At 46.5% G+C, this 21,653-nt stretch overlaps 1 protein-coding gene across 3 annotated transcripts in view; it reads left to right on the top strand.

Moving 5' to 3' along the window:
- TCAF1 (TRPM8 channel associated factor 1) overlaps positions 1 to 11,856 on the top strand; it is a 52,170-nt gene extending 40,314 nt beyond the window's left edge. For 2 of the 3 annotated variants that reach the window (XM_025433760.3, XM_025433759.3), the window contains exons 3-9: positions 8 to 1,002; positions 1,249 to 1,346; positions 2,606 to 2,819; positions 3,131 to 3,370; positions 4,418 to 4,755; positions 6,110 to 6,360; positions 8,971 to 11,856. In XM_025433760.3, the coding sequence (XP_025289545.1) occupies positions 8 to 1,002; positions 1,249 to 1,346; positions 2,606 to 2,819; positions 3,131 to 3,370; positions 4,418 to 4,755; positions 6,110 to 6,360; positions 8,971 to 8,980 (2,146 nt within the window). In that variant the 3' untranslated portion in view covers positions 8,981 to 11,856. Of the gene's footprint in view, positions 1 to 7; positions 1,003 to 1,248; positions 1,347 to 2,605; positions 2,820 to 3,130; positions 3,371 to 4,417; positions 4,756 to 6,109; positions 6,387 to 8,970 lie in introns of those variants that run through there. The other variant, XM_035699508.2, reaches the window with a different exon arrangement.
- The last annotated feature ends 9,797 nt before the right edge of the window (positions 11,857 to 21,653 follow it).

Here is a 21,653-nt window from a genome sequence, read left to right on the forward strand (position 1 = left end):
TTTGCAGCTGTGAAGACGATCTCTCCGAGGACAGAGAGGAGCTCCTGCACGGGATTTCAGAGCTGGACATCAGCAACTCGGATTGCTTCCCGTCCCAGCTGCTGGTGCACGGGGCTCTCGCCTTTCCCCTGGGGTTAGATTCCTACCACGGCTGTGTCATAGCGGCTGCCCGCTACGGCCGGGGCCGCGTGGTCGTGACTGGCCACAAGGTGTTATTCACGGTGGGCAAACTGGGCCCCTTTCTGCTCAATGCCGTGCGCTGGCTGGACGGGGGCCGCAGAGGCAAGATCGTGGTGCAGACGGAACTGAGGACACTGAGCGGCCTGCTCGCGGTGGGGGGCATAGACACCAGCATCGAGCCCCACCTGACCAGCGACGCGAGTGTCTATTGCTTTGAACCCGTGAGTGATGTGGGGGTCAAGGAGCTGCAGGAGTTTGTAGCTGAGGGCGGGGGGCTGTTCGTCGGAGCCCAAGCGTGGTGGTGGGCCTTCAAGAACCCCGGAGTGTCCCCTCTGGCCCGGTTCCCAGGAAACCTCCTCCTCAACCCCTTTGGCATCAGCATCACCAGCCAAAGCCTCAACCCAGGGCCCTTCCGCACTCCTAAGGCAGGGATAAGGACCTACCACTTCCGTTCCACCCTGGCCGAGTTCCAGGTCATAATGGGCAGGAAAAGAGGGAATGTGGAGAAAGGCTGGCTGGCCAAGCTGGGGCCGGATGGGGCAGCTTTCCTCCAGATCCCCGCCGAAGAGATCCCTGCCTACATGTCTGTGCACCGGCTCCTGAGGAAGCTGCTGAGTCGGTATCGGCTCCCGGTGGCAACCCGAGAGAACCCCGTCATCAATGACTGCTGCAGGGGTGCTATGCTTTCCCTGGCCACTGGCCTGGCCCACTCTGGAAGTGACCTCTCGCTGTTGGTGCCGGAAATCGAAGACATGTACAGCAGCCCCTATCTGCGTCCCTCCGAGTCTCCCATCACCGTTGAGGTCAACTGCAACAATCCTGGTATGGAATTGGGGGGCGCGGGGTGAGCGCTCAGAGTGGGGGGTGTGGAAGTGGGGCCATCTCCACCCGTGGCCGGGCGCTGTCAAGGAGATGGGGGTGGGGGTGTCAGGTGACATTTGCAAGAGTTGAGTCGGGGCGGGCATGAAGAGAGAGAGCCGTGTGGAGCTCCCGAAGGGGCTGTGTACACTCTGGGGGGAGATGGTGTCATGGGGGAGGGATCAAGGGACCATTCCTGTGCTTTGGCAGGCACCAGATACTGCTGGATGAGCACTGGGCTCTACATTCCTGGAAGGCAGATCATAGAGGTCTCGCTGCCTGAAGCTGCTGCCTCTGCTGATCTGAAGGTAAGGCCGTGCCCTGTGGCCACATCACGCAGAACCCAGATATCCTGGCTTTCACGGTTGCCGTCTTGTGTGATCTCACAAAAACCCTGTTGGCAACGTGGCATGTACTTTTACCCCATTTTAAGGGTGAGGCAAATGAGCTGCACGTTGTGTGTCAATGATACTCCAATCAATCCACCAATAGATCTGACACATTTCAGAGCCCAGGGCTCCATCCTAACCAACGTCTGGCTCTTAAGTTTTGTGCTTTTCACTTAGGTCCTAGAGTGGGGAACAAGGACAGCACCAAACAGGGACACATGGCTGGCTCAGTCAATAGAGCATGTGACTCTTACTCTCAGGGTTGGGAGTTCAAGCCCCATCATGCCATGGAAACTCCTTTAAAAAATAGTAATAAAACTTTTTTTTAAAGAAGATAATTCCATAAAAAATTTAAAAAGCTGAAAAAAACAAAAAGCAGCAGATGGAGGGCACCCTGGCACGCAGGAGTGTTCAGACAACCTCAGTCCCCTTTTGGTGCCTGGGGAAGGCGATCTCCTAGTGGAGCACAAGGTTTTCCTGCATCTTCCCTGGGACACTGAAGACTGGTCCCTGCTTCCCCGGTCCACCTTCAGTCTGTCGCTTACACATACACACACACACACACACACACACACACACTGATAGAAAATTAAAGAGCCATCCTGCTTTGTCCCCCGTGAGAGTCTTTTGACTGGTAGGATCTGCGCTGTGCCTGCACCTGTCCTGGAACATGTTTTGCATAAACCTGGGAGGAGAATCCCAGGACTCCACCCAGTCAGGGAGCTGCCGCATGGCCGGAGAGGGGGTCATTAGAGAAGGGGAGGAGCTGAGTCCACCCTCCAGTTTATCAGCCGATCACACTGCCTCCCACTGGGAGTCAGCGAGGTCCCCTCTGCCCCATTCCCAAGGCCAGAATCACCACAATGAAACAGGCAACCCAGGATTCGGTGGGTTATAGAGACACCCAGGGTGGGGGGCCGCCCTCCTCAGCATTAGCCTGGGGGGCTATACCAGGTGTACCTTGCTCCAGCATCTCAACATGACCCTATGTGGAGCTGACTCCCCTGGGAGGTCATTTATACAATTCAGTCCGCACAGCCTTGAGGAATGATGGAGTTGCGTAGGCTTGCATGGGGTTGTGACCCAGAGACCCTTCCTGCCCTCACCTCCTGGGAGCCTCCTGCTTTCCACTTGCACACAACCCAGGGTGACTCTGAGGGGGGATCTCTCCGCTCCAGATACAGATTGGCTGCCACACTGATGACCTGACCAGAGCCAGCAAGCTGTTCCGAGGCCCGCTTGTGATTAACCGGTGCTGCCTGGACAAGCCCACCAAGTCCATCACCTGCCTCTGGGGCGGCCTGCTGTATATCATTGTGCCTCAGAGCAGCAAACTCGGCTCTGTGCCCATCACTGTCAAGGGGGCCGTGCACGCCCCGTACTACAAGCTGGGTGAGTGGAGCTGCGGGGTGAACCCCAGGGGAGTGGGAGAGCCAGGGCAGGAGATCATCTGGGGCTGTTTGGTGTAGGAAGAGAGAAAGTCCAGGTTGGTAGAGGGGAGGGAGCTAGGTTTCCTTAGATTCAGCTTTGGGGCCAAGCGGATTAAGACCAAACCACATTCATGGGGCCTTCGTAGAAAGAGGACAAAAACGGGGATATGGTCACTCGTGACCTTGGTGCTCTCCTCCTGGAGTTCAAGTTGTACGTTTTAACATAAGGGATTTAGGAAAGTGAGTTTCGAGCCCCATGACCTCTCTTCCCAGGGGAGACCTCCCAGGAAGAGTGGAAGAGGCGTATCCAGGAGAATCCAGGTCCCTGGGGAGAACTGGCTACGGACAACATCATCCTGACAGTGCCAACCGCCAATCTCCGTACCCTGGAGAACCCTGAGCCGCTGCTTCGCCTCTGGGACGAGGTGATGCAGGCTGTGGCACGGCTGGGGGCCGAGCCCTTCCCTTTGCGTCTGCCTCAGAGGATCGTTGCTGACGTCCAGATCTCAGTTGGTGGGTACTCTGGGGGAGCCAGCCCTCTGTGCATGCTGCGCCTGGCGGCCTTCCTGTTTCTCCTGCAGCGGGCAGCCAGCGTGGTAAACATGCTCTAGCAAGATATAGAAGATGCAAACCTTGCTATCTAAATGGAAGCGGGGGGATGCATCAAAAAAAACAAAAAAACAAAAAAAACCTCAACTGTATTCCCCAACAGAAAATTGGAAACTCCCTAAATGTCCAGCAGGACAGAGTGGGGAGGTAATATAACGTGCATACCTTCCGACAGACACTGAAGGACACATTTAAAGTGATATTTTGATGGCATGAGGAACATTTGATGGGATTATGTAACACAAGAAAAGCAGGCCGTGGAAATGGGCGTGAGCAGTATGTTAAAATATGAACAGTTTAGGTCAGCATGTCAAGAGAGAGCTTCCAGCGGTGGAAATAGTGCAAGAACGAAGTGTAGGCTTTCGCCACAGCCCCATCGGCGACTTCCAGGAGAAAATAAAAGTGGTTGGGGGGGCCTCCACCGGGGTTACAGCTGTTGGGAGAAGGAATCTAATGACTTTGAGAAGAGGCCTTATGAAGAGATCTCTGCCAGTGGGGTCGAGAAGCATAACACATCAGGGGTGTGTAGAAACAAGAAAACAATGGAAATTCCTTTCCACCCCGGTATTGTTGCCTTATGGAGATGCTCCCTAGGAAGAGCATCAATGCAGGCAACTCCGTAGCTAAATAATGAGAAGGGGAAGCCACCATCAAAGAGTTCTCAACTTTGAGAAAAGAGTATCATGAGACAGGTTCACACGCCAGGACACTCACGAAAATGGAAAAGCTGAAGAGTACGTGGAGGGCTGTGGGTGATGCACATCCGTCCTGAAGCCGCGTGCTCTCGGGTCAGAGTGAGGGTGGAGGCACGATAACAGAAAGAGAGGCTGAGGGAGAGCCCTGGTGGGTCTTTGCGTGGATTGCCCTTCTGAGCATTACGGGCTTCTGGAAGTTCCGGTAAGGACAGGTGGGGAGCGTTCTCACCTCTCTTCCTCCCTCCTGTGTTCCCAGGCTGGATGCACGCAGGGTACCCCATCATGTGCCATCTGGAATCCGTGCAGGAGCTCATCAATGAGAAGCTCATCAGAACCAAGGGGCTGTGGGGCCCTGTCCATGAGCTCGGCCGGAACCAGCAGCGGCAGGAGTGGGAGTTCCCGCCACACACCACCGAGGCCACCTGCAATCTGTGGTGTGTCTACGTGCATGAGACAGTCCTGGGCATCCCTCGAGGCCGTGCCAATATTGCTCTGTGGCCTCCAGTTCGGGAGAAGAGAGTCCGAATCTACCTGGGCAAGGGTCCCAATGTGAAAAACTGGAATGCGTGGACTGCCCTGGAAACGTATCTACAGGTACTGGGCCAGAATGGAGGGGGGTGGGAGACCCCACTGCGGGGACCACCTGGCATGGCCTCATTAGGGGACATTCTAGTGACCCCAGGGTGGACTTAAGTGCCTCAGCTGCACCCTCACACCATGACTTTGAGGAGATTCATGAGAGGAGATAGAAAGCACTAAGAGGTGAAGACGGTACTATAAATATGGTTACCATGGCTAGCTTTGACCCCACACATACCTGAGACTGGAGCCAAACCATGTCCTGTTTGAATAGCGATCTAACACCAAATACCCTGCCCGTTCCTACCCCCATGACCTCCCCCTCCCGGGCACACACAGGATTTGGGACGGAACCTATGAGGCAGGTCCTCTCATTGCCTCAGTTAATCCAAGATTGTTCACTGGCCTGCACATGAGGTTGCCCCTGCCTTTGAACGATTGTCCACCAGCCCCGTTCCTGGCCCCCAGGCCCTGGAGCAGCTCCCAGGTCACGGTGCAGAGTCCCACCACCTGGGTTTCTGGAACTCAGTCTCCAGCCAGGTTCTTCCACCTGCCCCAGTCCCTCTCTGTTTGTACCCTCTGTCCCGAGAACGATAGTGAAACTGCCTGGAGACTCGAACTTTGTCACTGGGGCCATTTTACCCCAGGGACAGAAGTCGCTCACCTGTGAAATGCAGCTGAGGTTGTTTCAGAGAACTGCTGATGTCTGTCCTAACGGTGAGGCGCCATAACCCAGCCTCACACGGGCTATTTCCAGTGGCCTCGGGGACAGCTGCCTTTTCCTGAAATTATGCCTTACTTACCTTAATTCTAGCCGCCTGGACTAAATAGAGTCTCCTGTTTATACTGGACTCACTTTTTTTTCTGAAAGGCTATGTTAGCAGCCTTGCAGATTGGTGCAGGCCTGCGACTGATGCAGGTCATATCAGGGTAAGGGGAGGGGGGGCTTATTGGAGTTATTGGAGTTTTGGAGTTATTGGAGTTTCACTTTGCAGCTATGAAAGATACAAGGATTTTTTTTTCCCACTTCGGCCGGTTTTAAATCCTTGTGAGATACCCTGTCGACACTTTCACAATCCAGTGAGCTACAGGAACAATGACCTAGGTCGTAAATACTGCTACTAATCCTTGCAGTTATTAGCACAGCCATCCTTGATTGAGGATCTGCTCTGTGTGAGCGCTGCACTGCCCAGAGGCCCTTCTTAAGAGAGTAACCTGTCAGGCCAGCAGCTAGAACAGGAGAGGGGGCCAGTGACAGAAATGAAACTGGTATTTTAGGGGCTAAATACATTACATTAATTTGTTATAGTGTTTGTTGGGTCTTCTTTCGGTGAATTAAATGTCTCCTGCTGCTGCTTTCTGTCCCCAGCTACAGGAGGCTTTTGGTTGGGAGCCATTTATCCGTCTCTTCACGGAGTACAGGAACCAGACCAACTTGCCCACAGACAATGTTGACAAAATGAATCTGTGGGTGAAGATGTTCTCCCACCAAGTGCAGAAGAACCTGGCTCCGTTCTTTGAGGCCTGGGCCTGGCCTATCCAGAAGGAAGTGGCTACCAGCCTGGCCTATCTGCCTGAATGGAAGGAAAATATTATGAAATTATACCTCCTCACACAGATGTAAGGAGTGCCCAGCGAGGTGGCAGGTAGAGAGGTTTGGGGAGGTAGGCAGAGATGGGGATTCACTCCTCGACCTCTGTCTCTTAGGGTTCTAGCCTTGCCCTCTTGGCTCATTGCCCACATATCTTCCTACCTAGTTCCATCTCTAGAAAGTGGGTTAAGAACACAGCAAAAAGGGGAATCAGAAATCCTTAGGAACAATGCCTTCTGTTTATGAGCCTCGTTCCTCTGCTCCCGGATTCCCTGCTGGCCCTCTGTTGGCCTGGTTCTGAGAGCTTTGGCACCTGCTTCTGTGCCAGCCCTTGGTTTACCATGATGGGCCGTGGCCCTTGGGGGTGGTTCCCATTCTGATATCCTGAGGACTCTCTGGGCTTTTATTTTTGATCAGCTATTCCAGAAACCTGCCCATAGAATCCACTGAAACACAAATTTACTAGGATAACGAGATAGTTCCTTGATATTCTGTGGCTTAGGTAGTTTTCAAAGAGCTTAAAAAGCAATCTGATATAGTAAAAAGAGCCTGTAGGTAGTGTTAGCTCTTGGGAAGGTCATTGTGTCACTACTCAACATTTCTTTGTTTGTGAGATGAGGACAAAAATCCCTACCTCACAGGGTTGTCAGGAAGACCCAGACCGATAGTCCTGAAGAGGTCTGTGAATGCAGTGCTTGTATATCAAGGGATTCCTCTATGTTCTGCTGGTCCACAGAGTAGTAAGCTTAGTACTCCCCTTTTCTCACCATGACCTGGTAGTTAAGACCATCATCTCTCACAGTAGACTCCTTGTATCCAAAGCCTGGTTCTTTCACCTATTAGTCAAATGACTCCTTATCAAATGGGATCTATTTCATTGAATTATTGTGAAGATTAAATTTTAGTCCTTCTAAAAGGAATTAAACAGCATCTGGCGGTTGGTAGGTATTGAGAAAATGCCAGCTGCCATTATTACTGTCTAATTAACAATAATTAATCATTTTAGAGCTAGACTACCCTTTTAGATGGCATTTATTGCTGCAGTGTGATCCATCGAATCCCATCCTAAATTTTATACGCCAGCCTCTCAAAACACCTAGGGGTGTTGCTTTATGAGCTACAGGATCTACAGGACCCATAGGCTCTAAATTTACAGTGTGGTCTTCATAGCTTCTTGGGTTTTTATCTCTTTATTCAATTCCATCTTAAAGGTGAAATTCCTTCTTTGATTAAATCAAGAATGGGAGTCACTTGAAAAATCAGAACAAATGCATAAAGGCATTTGTTTTTAGCAAACAATGGGCATCCGACTTAGTGATGATGTGTATGTTTCTGTAGTGACACAGATTCCTATCACTGCCCAGAGTTCTTTACCAGTTGGCAGATAAAGTCCACACACATAGAGAAATCTTGACTTTCGAACCAGATAACTGGATACAACCGGCCCAAATTTTATTTAATAACAATGCAAAGGTTTTCTTAAGTTTTCTTCTAATCTTAATCAAAACCTCCCATTTCTGTGTACTTTTAACTAGAGTTGAGGATCTGGGATTAATGTATACATCCAGCCAGTTTTCCTTCAGATCACTTCTATTTATTTAGTTGTTTTAATACACTATATTATTTGCTTTATTAAGAATTGGGTGGATACATAGACAATAAAATTTGACCTAGAGAGTGTTTTTCTCTGGACTTCTTTATTATGTCATTTTTTAACCCTAGAATTATTTTCCCTTATTTCGTGGATATCTATCATCTAGGTGCTTTAAACATAGATGTCGAACATTCATTCAACATTTGAAAAAATTCTATCAGCTAGCGGGTTTTTGACTATGTGCCAAATATTGTACTTGTTTTTTTATATAGATCATTAAAATTAAATTAAACAATTTAATCTTCACAATAATCTTATGAGATGGAAATTTATCATTTCCATTTTAGGACTAAATGAACTGAATTTTATGGAGATCAAGTAAATTGCCTAAGTCTACACCTCTAATTAGTGGTAGACCTGGGATTCAAACCCGGGCACTCTGAATACAGAATGGGTGTTAGTAACTCTAGCGTTTTGAATAAGCTAGTAAATGAGTAAATGAAGAAACCAGCCAGCAAACAGAAGGACCTCTATGTCCCTACCTGCCAGTTCTTTGGCTGCTTATACTCACCCTCATCCAATTTTATCAGAACAGAAAGTCCCTTTGTGTATCCCAAATGCCAGTTCAAAGGAGGAACTTGAGATAGGCTCCTGAGGTACTTCCCAAAGACACTGACCCCTTTAGCGTCATCCAGGTCTTTTAGATTTCAGTTTATTCAAGTTTCATGCATTATCTCTAGGGCAACATGAAAGCATCCTAGTAGTTTACTGGGTTTTGAATGATGGGTTATTTTGGTAAGGTGCCTGACTCCCAAGAGTCCCAGACATTGCATGTTCTCTGCAAGGAAATCAGATTCTTAGTACTCTAGAATAATATTCATATCCCTTCTGGCCCTCTTTAGTTCATTTTTAGCATTATGGCCCCTGGGAACCTTTTAAAAATATGAAGCTATTCATGTCACTCCCCTGTCTGAAAGCTTCCAGTGGGACTTTGAATTTAAGATGATGAACTGAGCATATAAGTTTACCTCCCCTCCCTCCCCAGGCCCCACTGAATTGAAGTCAAGAAATGCAAAAGAGAACTGGCACATCTCAGCAAAGAAAACTGAACAGATTTGATTACAACTGAAGAAGATCTCAACACATTTCTGGAAGAGAGAAAATGGATGAAGCATGATAATGAATGAAAGAGTGAAGGTATCTTTCAGACAGAGTAAAAGCTGATCTGAACAACATAATCCCAAAGAAACATGAGCACCTGAAAAGTCTATAAAGAGTTATAGCAGTTGTAAAATTGAACCCCATCCTTTTCTGCCCCAACCACTGTGCATAGAACACAGGCAGTGTATAATTGGTATCCATTAAAAATCTGTTCTTGTTGGTTGTTTGTATAGAAATTGAATAAACTGCCTGAGGAGAGGTAGGAGTTGGTGCCCCAGAATAAAACTTCTCTTTTGTGGAAATAAGTGACCTCTAGCCTATCAGCTAATTCTCTGACTGTTGAAACCCCTCCTCAAGTACCTAAGTGCTTCTAGTCCCGGAAGAGGCTTATTGGAGAAACAGATCCAACCATACACTGGCAGAGGCCACCCATGCCAACTCCTATAAAAGTTAACAGTTATATTGATTCTTAAATGCAAACAGCTAGGAATCCTCAGTCTTTGGGCATGGGGTGGGGAGCGGTGGAGGGGGAAGACCAGGGGAGGAGCATGTAAGAAAAACAACCAGTTAGGGGACACCTGGGCTGCTCAGTCAGTTAAGCATCTGCCTTCAGCTCAGGTCATAGTCCCAGGGTCCTGGGATTGAGCCCCACCTCAGGCTTCTTGCTCAGCAGGGAGTCTGCTTCTCCCTTTCCCTCTGCCACTCCTCCTGCTTGTGCTCTCTGTCTCTCTTAAATAAGTAAATAAAATCTTTAAAAAAAAATAACCAGTTAGAATTAGAAAACTCAAAAAATACAACAAACTCTAGAGGAAACAAAGTGAACATGGAAAGAATAACTTTAAAAATCTGTATCTTCAGGGCAGCCCCGGTGGCTCAGCGGGTTAGCGCCGCCTTCAGCCCTGGGCGTGAGCCTGGAGACCCAGAATCAAGTCCCATGTCGGGCTCTCTGCATGGAGCCTGCTTCTCCCTCTGCCTGTACCTCTGCCTTTCTCTCTCTGTGTCTCTCATGAATAAATAAATAAAATCTTAAAAAAAAAAAGAATCTTAAAAAAAATCTGTATCTTCAGAGAAATTTGAGGTATATTTGAATGAATACAGAATGAATACAGAATGCTACGAAGAAAGAAGGAAAAACAGAATAAAAAGAGCCCTTGAAAGTGAAATAAAACTGCCCCAAATACTCAGTAAACAGGCTGGAAAATAGAAACTCCTAAGATACAGAACAAAAAGAAATAGCAAATAAATAAATAAAACAAGGAAAGACCTAGACAATCAATATCTAAGCATTAGGACTTTCTGGAAAAAAGAACATACAAAACATAGGTGAAGAAATAAATTAAATAAATAAATAAACTGAAAGAACCAAGTCTCCAGTTTGAAGGGCCCCCATACAACCTATAGCTAGACACAATCTTGTGAAATTTTGGAATATTAAGGATAGAAGGAAGATATTAAAATTGCCCAAAAAGAGAATAAAGTTAAACTATCATAAATAGCTCAACTGAAAAGGGAATAAGAAATAGACTGGCAGCAGATTTTTCATTAACAACACGTAAGTGCTAGAAGCCAGTGGAACACTTTTTTCACTTATGGAAAATTTCTGTACCCAGAACAACATAGCAAGCCAAACTGTCAAAGTAGACATTCTCTGACATGCAAGTTTCCAGAAAGTCTACCTACTTTGTACTCTTTCTGAGAAAGTACCTGGAGGAGGTTCTCCAGCAAAATGAGGAAGAAAACCAGGAAAGAGGAAAGAATAAAATCCAGAAAACAATGGATCCCACCCAGGATGTCTCACTCTAGCAGACCCATTTCAGACAAGAGTACAAAGTCTCAGGCTCTTTGTGAAGAATATACATTCTGTTAATATCATTGAGAAACTGGAATGTTTGAAAATATGGAGGACATACATTCTTTAGTCAGCAAAAAGAAAACAGGAATATGCCAAGACATTCAGGTCCATTTGTGAAACAACAACAAACATTCAGGGAACGTAAGAAGAAACTCAATTTGATATTGGCGGTAGGTACTTCTCCTTATAAGTGCCACAGGCATCGTAAACATTGGATATGTATGGAAGAAAAAGTCTTAGCTTCTATTCAGCTCTCAGTAAGCAGTATTTACTTAGCCAAACTAATGCAGATGCTGTGTGTTGGTATTCAGTGTTCCGATCAGCCTAGACACAAAACATGAAAGGCTTAATTTTTTATTCAGAACTGAAATCGAATATAATTGATCCTGACAAGTTAATAAACCAGAGAGCAGAAAGAGTTTGAGAATTGGTTGGGGAAGAGAGGTGGAAGGAAGAGTGGGGCTACTTATATATTCACAGTGGGAATGAGAGGATAAAGTCTGCAGTTAATGGAACAAGAGCTTGAGGATACTATACAGTCCAAAATTATAAATTCCATCAATAGAAGTCTTAAAAATGACATATCTATCAAAAATCTGGCAAGGGATAGGCAAAGGAAAGGTGGGGATAGAGTAAGTTAAATCCTTATCTTTTGTAATGGGGAATTATTAAAGATTGTCTAAAGTTAATAAGTCAAGAATTATTGTTCAGACGTATTATTTAATGTTAGCAAGTTAGTTAACAGAAGATCTAAAAATAGAAATTGTTAAATGCATTGCCTCTAGGGAAGGGGTCTAGGGTTAAAAGACATGGGGTGGGAAACTGTGTTTTTCATTTCAAGTCCTTCTGTACTATTTAATTTTTTACCTTGTGCATGTATTACTTTGAAAAATTTTTAATAAACTCAAATAAAAATTCTTCAGCGACTTCATATTGACTAAGTTATGCTCCAACCAAAATCCTTAAAATGGTTGATGAGGCCCTTCGATATTTGGATCCACCTGATGTGTCCAAGTTCACAGTATCTCCCCATTACTCTCTGGTTCTGGCCACACTAAATATCTTCCAGCTTTCACACTTCACCTTCTCTTGTTTCCGTAGGCGTGCCACAAAAAGCAAAGCCTGCCCCTGATGTCACCATGTATCTGAGATTAAGCTTACTCTCTAGCAGATTTTCTATATTTGTTGAGTGAAGGAACACTCAACAAGTGTTAAGATGGCCAACCAGCGTTGTTTCCCAAGAAGGAGTATGATATTTGTCCCTATTCCAGGAAGCATTTCAAGATCATAACGGGGCTGTAAGTTTGTCTGCATTCTTATTCATTTGATCATTTTAGAAAGTTTTAGTCTTATATGAGATCAGATAGTGTCAGGATTTCTGTCCATTTATCAGTCACCTTGTTTTGTTCTTTGCCACTCTACCTGAATGTCATAACCTGTTTTCTGCTATTTCTCCCTCTTCCTCCCTGACCATATTTTGGAGAAGCAGTCAGCTATCTAGGAGATCTTCAGGCTCCCAAATTTCTTGAGTCTTGCTATTCCTAGTCTCTTGATGGCTCTTCCTTCTCCGTTAGTTTGCTTTCTTCTATTGTCTAATTCCCAAGGCCAGATGGAGCTTCCTAAGGAATATTGGTCTTACATACTGGCCTTACAGATCAGTCTGATACATTTAGTCCCTAAGCTAGTCCCCACCTGATAACCTCACCTATTGTATATGCCTAGTAAACCAATAGGTAACCAGATATGGCCTTAGGTGTTGACTATTTTGCTGACAAAAGTAACACATGCTATCCCTTCTTTCAAGACTACATCACATCACATCTATGTTCTTTATTTCTTCAAAGCTTTTAGACCCCTGATCAGCTTCCATTTTGAAAAGGATTTCTTTCTTTGGTTCTCATATTTGAAGTCAATTTTCTAAGTGTGGTAGAGAAGGAATGGTGGGTGATCCTCTACTTTTCAGACATCTTCTAATTACGCGCACAGACATACACACACACACACACACACACACACACAAACTCCACACCTAATTCAAGAGAGCTGTAGAAATGCTACTTATGCATTTAGATTCTTGTACATTTGAATGCTATAAAGAAGGACCATTTCTTTGTGAGGAAAGGTTGTGTAGATTAAGTTATTGTCAATGTTCTATCCTCATGTTGGATGGTTAGTTTTAGAGGTATTCTCCATTTTAGGAAAAAATAAACAAGTGAGTAAGTTAAAAATAAACCATGTATTGACCAGTGATGACAGTACCAGGAGCCAAGGATATATTAATACAAATAAATATACATGAGGGCCATTAAAATGTTACTTCTGTTCATTTGAACTGTACGGGAACTCAAATATACATAATTAAGAAATATGTAGATGTAGGTACTAAAAATTTCTTTGCCTAAATTTTGACATAAAATTCACTTTCACGGGCTGCCAAAATTATTTAGTATAATTTGGGGTCTGAGATAGTACAAGTGGGAGGATGGGAGGGGAGACAGGGTGGGAGCCAGGAGGGCAAAATGATCAAATGTACAACATAAAAGCAATGAAATCATGCAGTCCAGAAGAGGCCTTGCAGACACAGGAGACATCCCCCCACTTTGTCAACACAACTTGTAATCCAAGGCCCAAGTATATATATCTAACAGGCTATATCTATGCCTTGTCCTGTTATCTATGAAATAAGAACCAAGTACCTGAAAGAGGTCATAAAGCCTTCCCTCAGCCTCCATCTAGGTAAAGAGTGAAAATGCAACTCCAACTTTTTATTTTTTAATATAGAGTTTCTCCTTTTGTTCTTATTGTCAGTGCAGCCTTGAGGCCAAGCTGTTACCAAAGAAACAATAATGAGCCTCAGTTGAGGCTCTTGACATTTATTCACAAGACATGTAGCACTCACTGGGAGCTTGTCCATTGGTAACAAATAGTCAAAACCTAGAGCAGACTTAAATCTCAATCCTCCTAGGAAACTGATATTAAACCATAGAAAGGCAAACAGCTGACTCGTGTCAGTACTGTTGGAGTGACCTTTATGCCTAATAGATCTCTGGTGCTGGATAAAGAAGAGTATCTAATGAGATGGGGAGGAGAGAATATCCTTGGGTATAACAGATGATGGTACTAGGACTCTCTAGCCAATAGACCACCAGGAACACACCTATAGTTGGACAAGTTGGATTACCCATTGCAGCTAGGGTAAAACAAACACTGCAAGAAACTCAATCTCAGTAAAGAGGTGTTAAACTACTAGAGAATTTGGGCTTTGGGTGGATAATTTTGGGGAGAGTCTAAGAAAGTAAGGCTTTGTTCTGGATTGGATGCTGTCAAGAAGCAGGGGCAATCCTATGATTTTTGCCATAAATCTCATCTATTGGTAGGGATGACTAAAGTGGCCATAAAGCTATAATTGTTTTCTGGAAAAGTAGCAGGTCCTCATTTTAGACAAGAAAGAAAGATACTGAGTATTTTGTGTTTGCTCAGAGATCTTGTTCTTATCTTGCTTTGACATGATCTTAGAGTGATCTTGTTTGATATGGATGTTCTATGAAATTGTTTATGTATAAAGGAGAAAAACGGTGCCTAGCTGTGAGTGTCAGACAAGTGTCAGACAAGCTCTTGGATGTCAAGGGCTGCTTTTTTTTTTTTCTTTCTCAATCCGAGAGAATGGATGAAGAGCCTCTGTTCCTCCTACACAAGATTAAAATATGCATTTCTCTTGATTAAATATAGGGATAAATTCAGGAAAAAAATTAATATTACAAGGTACATAAGAGTGTCTTCTAGAAAGGGTGACTCCCTAATGCTTCCATAGACAGGATGGAAGTCTGGGCTGTAATTCAAAATGAAGTTGGGACCACAAGCCAATACTAACAGGTCACCTACTTATTGTCTTCAAACATCCCTACTTCTGATACATAGATTCCCTGAGCCGGTCCCAGGAAGGACAGAAATTAGGCATTAGGGCAGCAGTTTGCTTTTTTACCTAGCAGGAATAACACAACAAAAATATATCTTTACAACCTGTGTAAATTCACTTGCTAATTGAGCCATGCAGAAAAAGTTGGAATTTAAGACAGAAACTAAAGATGCCCTTACATTAGATACATGATACTTTGATAAAAGGAGTAGCAGAAATCATTTTCTCATGTGCTCACAAACTCTCCCTATTGAACTTATGGTCTCTGTGAGACAGAGTAAGGTAGTAAAGATCTGTGGCTTCACTGAATTTTAAATATTTTTTGGCACAAAACTAGATGAAGCCACTAGAAAATATTTTCTCAAGTTAAAATCCTTCATGTTTTTTTCTGCCTTCTTTTAAGAAATACTCGTGGAAATGGTTCCTAAACATTCATAAAACCATTACAAAATTTTTATAAAATCTGTAAGATACATGACCCACATTTGGTCAACCTCTCCCAATTGGGTCATTGGGTCACCTATAAATTCATTCAAAAACATTTATTGGACACCTACTACAATGCTATTTACAGTTATAGGGTTTGGAAATATACAATAAATGTAATAATAAAGCCTGCCCTCATAGCACTTATGTTCCATTTTGAACATTAAAATGAACAAATAGGGGCACTTGGGTGGCCCAGTTGATTAAGCCTTTGGCTTGGGTCATGATCTCAGGGGTGTCGGGCTCTGCACTGGACATAGAGGCTGCTTAAGATTCTCTCCCTCTGCCCTTCCCCTCTTGCTCCCCCTTCCCATGTGCACACATGACTTGCTCTCTCTCTCTCTCTCTCTCCTTCAAAAATTTTTTTACTTTAAAAATAAGACACCATTTATTATAAAAACAAAATAAAATGAACAAATAAGCATACCAAGTATGATAAGTGTTATGAAGGAATATTAAACAAAGTAAAGTTAGAGAAGTGAGTGTTCTGAGTGGTGGGGGAACTGGACAAAGGGCATGTTTGCCCTTTTATGCAGTGAGGTCCAGGAAAGCCTCTCTGATAAGGGGACATTTGGCAAATCCTTGAAGGAAATGATAGAGGAAACCAAGCAGACAATTTAAGGTAAAAAGAGGTAAAGCTATAGTTGGCATATTGAGAGCAGCAAGACAGATCAGAGTTCCATCCCTTAAAAGTCAGTAAGCTACTGTCTTGGATATAAGTGTTGACTTCTGACCTGAACCTTATGATAGGATCCCCTGACCTGATGGAAACTCACCACTTTTGACTATCTCTCCTCAAACTTCAAAGTCAAGGCACACTTCATAGTAGCTTCTCCCTCTGAAATTTAGGAGTAAGAGGCACTCGTCTCAGTGGTTGCTGTAACCTCTACCAAAGGTAGTGAAGGAAGACATGCCTCTAAGCTCTGAGCCCCTGTTGATGGCCTGATGGATCCAGTAACAAGTGGAATTTGGGACCACATTCTTATGGAGAAAATGGATTTGACCTCTGTGGGGATTTTGTTGTAGAGATATTGGCCTTTATCCACTCCCAATTCCCATACACTAGCATCCAGACAACATTTGTGGGTTTGTGTGTGAAGACATATAAACCACACTGGTGTGGGTGCAATTATAGAAACCAGATCTGTTGCGTGCCTACCCAATGGGTCTGATATTTCAGAGCCAGAGGAAAAACATCCACACTCAGTCTTGGCCTAAGTCAGCTCCCCTGGCTCCAAACTCTTCAGTACAAAACCAAACTTTATATCTGACCTGGAGATGGGACAAGTTTGGAAACATAAGAAGACTCCTCTCTTGTTCTTACTGCAATATTAACCACTCCTGCCATATATGTCCCACACACTTATGATCCAAAAAGAAAGTGTAGCTGCAAGTTAATTTCACAAATACACCAAAGGAGAATATGAAAGCTTTCCTAACTCTGATTAACACCTGTCAAGAGTAGCACCAAACTTCAGCATCATTGCTTTAAATAAATAGGCAGGCAGGAACTTGCTCTAGAGATAGACCATGCTATAATTTGAATAAAGGTTATCCTAAATGTACTAAAGAATAAAAAAATGTAGTGGGTGAGGCTTTCCTAAATGCTCTCAAGTTAATGATTTTGCTCCTTACTCCCATTATAACACATTTATAATAAAAGCACTTGAGTATTTTAACTTTAGGAGATATAACCATAACAGTATACGTGTTAGCCTGGATCCTCCAAGAAGCAGAAGCCAAGATGAGATCGATGTGCAAGAGATTTATTAAGAGAAACATCTGTGAGAGACAACAGAGAGGGACCAGCGGAGACCGGGAGACCATCAGACTGCGAAGTAGGTTTAATCCTCATGAAGGAAAGATCAAAGGGAGGAAAAGCTTATCCTGTAGGGCAGGTCTTGGAAAATCTTGTCAAGGCCAATGGGAGTCCTTGAGTCAAAGTCACTCATCAGAAGAGTCCCTGTCTCCCAGGAATGGACCTGCCTTTGTACCCTTAATCACAAACCAGGAGAAGCCGAGAGAATCACAGTATGGCCCTGGCACCACGGATTCCAGAGGCACCAGCTGGGGCTGTCTGTCAATTATATACCCACTCCCTCCAGTTGGAGATCTGAGCCGAGCATTTTCATGGTCACCATAGTACTTATTCTTAAAACAGCTGTAGGCACCTGTTCTGGATCGTCTTAAATAGTGACTTAGTAAACCTCCCCAGTGACTCATACCAGTAAAGGCACATAGGTGGATACAACCATCCCTATTCCTAAATTAGACTGTGGCTAATCCTTTCCAGATCCTTGAGGCCCTTCAGGGAAAGAATATGTGGGACCACGTTAAGTTTAACTCATAACTATAAATAATTGAAGAAGGAAGTCAGCGACTATTAATGTTAGCCCATAATTAGAAAGCTTATGTATGAAGCAACCCCTACCTTTGGCTCAGTGAGAAAATGCAATTACTCCACGGATGCTCCTCTGTTTGACAAAAATGGGCTGACATACCACTGGTAACAGTAACAGTTCTGATTTGTGTACGCCTCTTGCATACACCCGACAATTAAGTGTCATATCGTTTGTGAATATTTATTGTGTATAATAATAACAGAAAGAGCCCACACTGCAGTACGAAGGACAGGGATTAGCATGCTTGGCTTCATAGCTACCTTTGGAATTGGAAGTGACTTCATTTTCCCTTGAATCTTGTAAGGGAAAGGTAGATTATCTGGACAAAATTGGGACCTGCTTAGAAAGGGCAGGGACTAGATGCTGAGGAAGGAAGTTCAGTGTTCACTACCTGGCATTTCTTTAAAAATCTTCCTCCAGACTACAGACTCCAATCCAAAGCCCTTGGGTGCCATCCAAATTCACTCCTGCAAGTGCAGGTTAATAAATTTCAGTCACAATGAAAATTTTGTCTTTTTCAAGTCAAGCATTCACACCGACATCTCCATGCTGTGGACCATGCTGTGAACCACGATGTGGCCTCATGGTATAACACTCTCCACTCTTCTCTGCCCACAAACTACATTTATGTTTTTTCAAAGCTAAGCTTTAATGTCTCCTTCCCTGTAAGTTCATCTCTGATTACTAGAAATAATTGCTTCTGCCTTTATCTTCCCTATCACTTAATTTGGCAGCTGATTTTGACACCTCCATAAATCCTAATGGTATTATGCTTATTTCACATCTATTGTCTTCTTAGATTTATTGACTGCAGTATCATTTCCATCTCCCAGAGCACCTCAAGAATAGGTGCCCAATGAGGGTATGTTGACTTTCATGGAGGAGTCTGCTTTCTCCCAGGTTGCAGGAGGGTCTGGGGGTCTGCACCTTCACACCAGTAATGTCCCTTTAGGCAGAACCATGCTGGCCACCCTCTTTCATTTGCCAGGTTTTAAATGGACCTTTAAAAATAAAATAGTAGCAATGTCCACAATACCCAAAATATGGAAAGAGCCCAGAGGTCCATCAACAGATAAATGGATATAGAAGATGTAGTATGTATACACACATACACACACTATGGAATATTACTCAACCATCAAAAAAGATGAAATCTTGCCATTTGCAACGATGTGGATGGAACTAGAGGATATTGTGCTAAGTGAAGTCAGCCAGAGAAAGACAAACACCATGAGATTTCACTCCTAAGTGGAAGTTAAGAAACAAAATAGATGAATACAGGGGAAGGGAAGGGAAAATAAGTGAAAGGCAGAGAGGAGAGGGAGGCAAACCATAAGAGACTCAACTCTAGGGAACAAACTGAGGGCTGCTGGAGAGGAGATGGGTGGGAGGATGGAGTAACTGGGGGATGGGCATTAAGGAGGGCACTTGCAGTAAATGAGTACTGGGTGTTACGTGCAACTGAAGAATCACTAAATTCTACCCCTGAGGCTAATGATACAGTAACGTTAACTAGATTGAATTTAAATCAAAAAAATTTAAAACCAATAAATAAATGGACCTTCATGCTGTTCTGTTTCCTTCTGTTGTTGTTTTGCTTCCATCCTTCAGCCAACTCCTGCTCCCAAATGGCAGATACCTTGTTGACCACAGGTACCTTTTGCTCTCTGGCCTGGAAAAATCACCTTCATTTAAAGCCCTTTCTTCTATTAGATCAACACCAAAATACTCCCAGGAGTCTTTCTGGAATAGCAGTACTTTTACACTAAAAATAGTGATGTAGGTGGGGTCTGGTTAAAACCTTAAGGCCCCTCCCTGAACTCAGCGTTTGGCCTGGAACTCTCCTGACACACTCCCTCACTAGCTGGCTCCACTTTGCTTCCCAAAGGTTTGTTTCCTGGTATGAAGTCTAAGAAAGACTTCAAGTAACTTCAGCTCACATTGGGCTTCCACCCTGAAGTATTCTGAAATCCCGATAGGTCTTCTCCTTGTGTAGGTTTCTCCTTGCTTTTTCTTTCTGAAACCTGACTATATTTGGTCCACTGCCAAACAGATTCCCTCTAGTCCTCCAAAGACTCGGGTATTTACTAATTCAGCAGACATTTCTTGAGCAATGACTATGTGCTCCTTCATTCATCCAACCACCCGCTCTTACATATTAAGAAACTAAAGCCTACTGCATGACAGAAATGAAACCAGGCAGCAGTGGGCACAGTGGAGACAGAGGCTTCATTTATCAGTCTATGGGAGGAACCAACGATAATCAGTGGTCATACAAGTAAGTGTGGAACCGCAACCTGGGCAAGAATAAGAAGAATTAGAAGCAGAGGTGCGGGGCGCCTGGGTGGCTCAGCTGTGCAGCGTCTGCCTTCGGCCCAGGGCGTGACCCCGGGGTCCCGGGATCGAGTCCCGCATCGGGCTCCCTGCATGGAGCCTGCTTCTCCTTCTGCCTGTGTCTCTGCCTCTCTCTGTCTCTCATGAATAAATACATAAAATCTTAAAAAAAAAAAAAAAAAAGTAGAGGTGTTTGGTGTAGTCTGTAGGAGGATTCGGTATGATCTGGAGGTTAGGAAGTTCTTTTCTAGGCAAGTGACGGCTGAGTCGCTTTCCAGGAGAAGGAAGTTTCACTTTGATAGGAAGGAGCATACGGTTGAGTAAACTTAAACCCCTGCAGCAGGGCTGCCTCTGACACCAGTTTCTATGATGCTTCCAGACCCCTTCTGGAGCTTGAGCTCGCAGGAGCCTCGCGCCTCGGCCAGCACGGCGTGCACGGGCGGGTGCCGACCAGCAGGGGGCAGCCCTCCAGCGCCCGGAGGGGGGCACGCGGTTCCACGCCACCAACCCTCGGCCCGGGCGACCGCGTGGCCGGGAGCTCTTCACCCCGAATCCGGGTGACCGGAGGCTTCACGTTAGCCTTCCGCATCAAGTGCGACAGCAACTTGGCAAGGCTGCGTCTCGCACCCCGGAACCGTCGGAGGGCCTGAGGGAGCTGCTTCCGGCCCCGACCCCTGCAGACGGAGGAACCCCGCCTCCTGGGACCGCTAGCCACCCACCCCGACGGAGCCCCGCGAGCCCCGAGGCCCCCGAGAGCACCCAGCCCAGGCGCCGCGCGCGGGCGACAACGGGGGCGTGGCCCCGCCCCTCGCCCCGCCCCACCGCGCCTGGCCCCGCCCCTCAGCCGCGCACCCAGCCTATCCGGTCCCCAGGCGGTCCGCTGCGCCCCGCCCCTCGCCCCGCCCCACCGCGCCTGGCCCCGCCCCTCAGCCGCGCACCCAGCCTATCCGGTCCCCAGGCGGTCCGCTGCGCCCCGCCCCTCGCCCCGCCCCCACCGCGCCTGGCCCCGCCCCTCAGCCGCGCACCCCGCCTATCCGGTCCCCAGGCGGTCCCCTGCGCCCCGCCCCTCGCCCCGCCCCCACCGCGCCTGGCCCCGCCCCTCAGCCGCGCACCCAGCCTATCCGGTCCCCAGGCGGTCCGCTGCGCCCCGCCCCTCGCCCCGCCCCACCGCGCCTGGCCCCGCCCCTCAGCCGCGCACCCAGCCTATCCGGTCCCCAGGCGGTCCGCTGCGCCCCGCCCCTCGCCCCGCCCCCACCGCGCCTGGCCCCGCCCCTCAGCCGCGCACCCCGCCTATCCGGTCCCCAGGCGGTCCCCTGCGCCCCGCCCCTCGCCCCGCCCCCACCGCGCCTGGCCCCGCCCCTCAGCCGTGCACCCAGCCTATCCGGTCCCCAGGCGGTCCGCTGCGCCCCGCCCCTCGCCCCGCCCCCACCACGGCTGGCCCCGCCCCTCGGCCGGCCACGCCCCCAGCCTACCTGGCCCCAGGCGGTCCGCTGCGCCCGCCAGCCCCGCCCCTCGCCCCGCCCCCACCGCGCCTGGCCCCGCCCCTCAGCCGCGCACCCCGCCTATCCGGTCCCCAG

This window comes from Canis lupus, chromosome 16 (assembly GCF_003254725.2).
Source record: "Canis lupus dingo isolate Sandy chromosome 16, ASM325472v2, whole genome shotgun sequence".
NCBI classification, from domain to species: domain Eukaryota; kingdom Metazoa; phylum Chordata; class Mammalia; order Carnivora; family Canidae; genus Canis; species Canis lupus.